The sequence below is a fragment of the Chrysochloris asiatica genome, unplaced genomic scaffold, assembly GCF_000296735.1.
Source record: "Chrysochloris asiatica unplaced genomic scaffold, ChrAsi1.0 scaffold00117, whole genome shotgun sequence".
Classification (NCBI taxonomy): domain Eukaryota; kingdom Metazoa; phylum Chordata; class Mammalia; order Afrosoricida; family Chrysochloridae; genus Chrysochloris; species Chrysochloris asiatica.
This window is the reverse complement of record NW_006408635.1, coordinates 6787523-6792510: the sequence shown is the minus strand read 5'-3', so window position 1 is coordinate 6792510 and position 4988 is coordinate 6787523. Positions and strand designations below refer to the sequence as shown.

General features: G+C 47.8%; 1 protein-coding gene across 2 annotated transcripts in view; it reads right to left on the bottom strand.

Moving 5' to 3' along the window:
* Positions 1-869: 869 nt before the first annotated feature.
* Positions 870-4988, bottom strand: part of ZDHHC14 (zinc finger, DHHC-type containing 14) — a 328836-nt gene continuing 324717 nt past the window's right edge. Inside the window, exon 9 of one of the 2 annotated variants that reach the window (XM_006868453.1) lies at positions 870-1274. In XM_006868453.1, coding sequence (XP_006868515.1) covers positions 876-1274 — 399 coding nt within the window. In that variant the 3' untranslated portion in view covers positions 870-875. The remainder of the gene's footprint in view (positions 1275-4988) is intronic. The other variant, XM_006868454.1, reaches the window with a different exon arrangement.

Below are 4988 nucleotides of genomic sequence, written 5' to 3'. Positions count from 1 at the left end.
CAACTTTTAGGTTCGCAACCTATCACAAACCACTTGTGCCAGCCAGGGACCTCATTTCTTGCAGGAAGCTGGGAAAGAGGACTGTACGCAGATGGAAAATCATAGAGGAGGCCATTTTATTGGGTGTCCACAAAAAGTTTCATCACACAAGAAAGTGACGATTCTGTGGTAGGGGGTGGCACAACACAACACCAGATCTAAACAGAAGGTTAAATGATGCTAACGATGAGCAACGCCCAGCCCCCCCTCCCCCCAGCCTCAGCACGAATCTTTGAGCAGCGTCCATTTGCTTCGGCGTGTTGCTCCGTCTTCCAATGAAACAGCGCTTGGATAGTCACGAAATCAACAAAAAAGCAGCATTGCCCTTTTAATACCCACACCACTGCAGCACACACGTAGCGCGGCATGCAAATCCACAGCTGGTCTGGTTGGTTTTTTTACCCCCCTTTAGTTTTTTTGTTTTTTGTTTTTAATTAATAAACGGAACGGCAATTGTCGATTGCGAATATTAGTAGCGTAACACGTAAGTGCATTTCTGTCTGGGACCAAGTCATCAGCTTTGTGATTGTTACAAGGGCAACAGGCACACAGCGTCCCCTTCAGATACGGCTGCCCTCCCTCTGCCCACCCTTCGGATCCGAAGCCCCTGAGAAGAGCGTCTTCTCCCGTTTCATTCTGTAGGAGTGGGGAAGAAAGTTCCAACCTCACAATGCTCTAAGAAAGCATCTGAGTCCTGCCCTCTTTCCCCCCTCCACCCCTACCCCCAGCGTCAGAGCTGGATCAGTTCTACCTCAGGACCCCGAGTGGTCACTTGCACAGGGGAGTCTTAGCGTGTCGCCATGGCAGTGTCCCTGCTCGCCACTCCCGCCTGTGGCTCACACGGAACTGAGCTTGACCAGGCCGCGCACAGAATCCTCGTGCAGAGAGTCCTGACTGACCAGGCCCAGTGAGTGCATGGTGCGGCTGTGGGCCAGCGGGCTGCCGGCCAGCATCCGGGGTGGGGAGGGTGCCTCCTCGGGCGTCAGGAACTGGTGGCCCACGAGCTCCTCTTTGAGGGGCAACATGTCCGCGAGTGTGGCCTCGGAGGACAGATTGGGCATGGAGGAGGGCGGTGTGGGCTGGCCCAGTGTCAGGCTGGTGCACGGTGTGCCCAGGCTGGCCTTGCCAGGTAGGTGCAGCTCGTCACTGGTGAGGCTGGGCTCGCTCTGCAGCAGGGGTGTGGCCGCGGCCTGCAAAACGAATTTGGTGCTCTGAATGCACTGGTCTTGGTCACACTGGAGAGCGAGGCAGTCAGCAAAGAGAGGGGAAACGGGGAGAGGGGCAGGGGGTGTGGAAGGTGAGAAGAGAAAGACTGGTTAGTGATTGCAGGTGGTCAGCAGCATGCAGAAGACACCAGTTCCATTTGGAGGTAAAACCAGCACCTGCTAATTACTTATGGAGCCCCTGGGTGTTAAGCAGTTGACTACAAGGTGAAAGGTCAGCAGTTTGCACCCCCTTGGAGGCACCTGGGAAGACAGGTCTGGTGATCTGCTTCTCAATGCCTGGAGAACTTTAAGGAGCAGTTCCTTATTGAGCCAAAAGGAAGCGGAATCAACTAAACAGCACTTAGGGGAGACTGGTGGCACAGAGGGTCAGGCCTTGGCTGTTAACTGCAAGGTCAGCAAGTCAAAACTTACTAGCCACTCCGTGGGAGAAGGGGGAGGCTTTCTGCTCCTGTATAGATGTACAGCCTCAGGGTGGCTGAGTCAGAACTGACCCAACAGCACACAACAACAATAAAACAGCACTTATGTACCTGACCAGACAAATCTGTCATCCACAAGATCTGTCCACATGCAGGGAGTAATGGAAACTCAGAGAGGACGGGACTTAATGACAACTGTGCTCATTAGCGTCACAGACTTGGACCACCTACGCCGTGGTGTCTGAGCGGCTGTTTTTATAAGCTGAAAACTATTCTCAGCCCACTGCTTTAAACGTATAGGAACAACAGAAGTCCCTAAGGGGCTGGCCAGACGTGTCAAAGCTCTAGAACCAACCACCTGGTGCTGATTTTTCATGGGCTTCTATAACCATTACCTGAGCTGCGATGGTTTGCTTTTTACCAATGAAAGACAACGTCAGCATTTAAAAAGATATTCCCTTTACTTCTAAATGTTTGCAAATCCTATGACTTCTTGTGTATTTTAATTCATTCTTAACTCACTTGGCAAAGACACCACATTTTAGACCACTGAGCATCGATTATAACTTTGCAAACCCTTCTTTGAACTGTCTAAGTCGGGATTTCTGGAACAGCTGGAGGAGTTGGTATGACTTGGAACCCGCCCTCAGCCTAAAGCCTGGTCCACACACCAGTCCTCCACGCAGCTTCTTTTCTGGGCAATGGGTTCTTCAGAAAACAACAACAACAAACATTTGTGTGTGTTTTGGGTGAAAGTTTACACAGCAAATTAGATTCTTGTGTAACTATTTCTATAGAAACTGTTCATTGGCATTTGCTCACATGTTTCCCTGTGTTAGCATTCACTTTACTTCCGTTCTGGTTGTTCCCTGTCTAATAATCTAGTTTCCCTGCCCACTTTCTGCCTCATCTAAGCTTTAGAGTAATTGTTGCCCATTTGGTCTCATACAGACGAATTTTTAAAAAAAGGATCACAGAACTCAAGGGTGATACTGTTTATTTTATGAGACATCTATTACTTAGCTAGAAGGTGGCCTCCGTGGGTACCTTCAGTTCAAGGTTTATGGGTTATCTCAGGGAGATGGTCTTGGGGACTTGGTTCAACAAGTCTGGACATTTTGAGAATTTGAAATCGGTTCTACAATTGTCTCCCATACTATTAAGATTTGGGTGATTGACTCTGGTTTTCAACTTTCCCATCTAGAGACCTCACAATCTGGATCCCACACAACACTCTGAAGGAGTAAACTAAAATTAGATTTGCTTGTTTCTGTTGATCTGAAGAAAGCCTTTGTTTTAAACAGAAAACAAATCAGCAAATTCTATCTTAGGGATCAGCCTGAGTATCTCTCACTGGCTCTTGGTGTTATTGTTGTTAAGTGTCATCGAGTCAGTACTGACTCATAGCAACCCTATACACAACAGAACTCAACACTGCCTGATCCTGGGCCAACCTCACAATTGTTGCCACGCTTGAGCCCATTGACACTGCCATTTTGGCTCTTAGAGACTCAGAAAACTACCATGTGACGGTTACAAGGTAACCACCTGGGTGGTGCCAACACGCTCAGCTGCTGAGGTTACAGGTACCTTGGAAGAAAGGGCTGGCAGTCGACTTCTGAAAACTCAGCTACTGAAAACCCCATGAAGCTCAGTGGCATTCTGACATACATGGAGGTCATCCTGAGCTGCAGTCACCTGGATGAAAAAGCGGGATGGTCGCCTTGGAGGACATCAAGGTCAGCGGGCACAACAGAGTCCCACTTTGCAATCCCACTTTGCATCCCACTTTGGTCTGGTGACTGGGGTCTTAAAACTTGTGAGCGACCATCTAAGGTACAACTGTTGGTTTCTCCCTGTCTGGACACATGGAAGCAATGAGTCCAAAGGACTAACGGACCACTGGACCCTCAGTCTCCAAGACCCTGAGACCAGAAGAACTAGATGGTGCCCAGCTACTATGTCCAACTACTCTGAAAAGGATCACTTAGGAGGTCCGGAATAGAATGGGAGAAAAATGTGGAACAAAACTCAAAATAATTTAAGAGCACCAGCTTCCTGTTGGGATAGTGTCAAGGACTAAATTGTGTTGCCCCCATCTCCCTCCCACCCCAGAAAAAAAATGTGTCAGCTTGTCTGCACCATGATTCTAAGTGACTTGATGTGCTAAGCCAGTAAGAATCTTAGGGTGGTATGTTGTTGTTATGTGCTGGCGTGTTGTTTCCAGCTAAAAGTGATCCTGTGTATGGTTTCAGAGCTGTAAATCTTTACGGGGACAGAAAGCCTCATCTTCCTCCTGTGGAGCAGTTGGTTAGTTCAAACTGCTGATCTCATGGTTTGCAGTCCCATGCTTAGTCCTATGGAGATACTGCTCTCCACACCAGGACTTTTGATATTGTTAAGTGTCGCTACGTCAGTTTCCGAGGAGCAGCTTGTGAGTTTGAGTTGCCCACCTTGTGAATCAAATGACCTTGCGGTCCCAGTGCTTATTCTACAGCACCACACCAGGACTCCAACACCACCGCTAATCCCACCACAACCTGTAACATCTTACAAGAGATGAAAGAGATGTGGGCACTGGAAGATGGACCTGCTACCACCAAGAGAGAAGAACTGGGGTCCCTACACTGGGAAGCTCCTAGAGCCAGGGGAAAATTGATGCCAAGATGTATGGAGATCTCCAGGGAACACAGGAAGAAAGCAAAAGGTCATGAAAAGGGTAAGAAAGAAAAGACAAAAATGGATGTTAGGAGAGACTCTGAAACTTGCTCTTGAGTGGAGAGAAGCTAAAGCAAATGGAAAAAAATGAGAAAATAAAAGAGTCGAAGAGAAAACATCAAAGGGTGGTCCAAGAAGACAGTGTCAAGTGTTATAACGAGAAGTGCAAAGACCTTTAGTTAGAAAACCAAAAGGGTTTCTCAAGATTAAAGAACTGAAGACAAAACTGAAGAAGCCTTCACTTGCAATACTGAAGGAGTCTATGGCCAAAATGGATTCCTGGTGCGGTACTATAGGATAAGGACTGGACTGCAAGGTTGGTTTGAACTGCCAGGTCAGAAGTTCAAGTCCACCAGTCACTTCCTGGAAACCCTATATTGGATTGCTATGAGTTAGAACGGACTTAACAGCATTTAACAACCACAACATGGGCAAGATCTTGAATGATTCAGGAAGCAGCTAAAGAAGACAGAAAGGATAGAGTCACTGCACCAACAAGAATTGTTCGACGCTCAACCGTTTCAAGAGGCAGCATGTGATCTATTTACCCACAAGACAAATGAGCCACATCATGGGAAGATATATG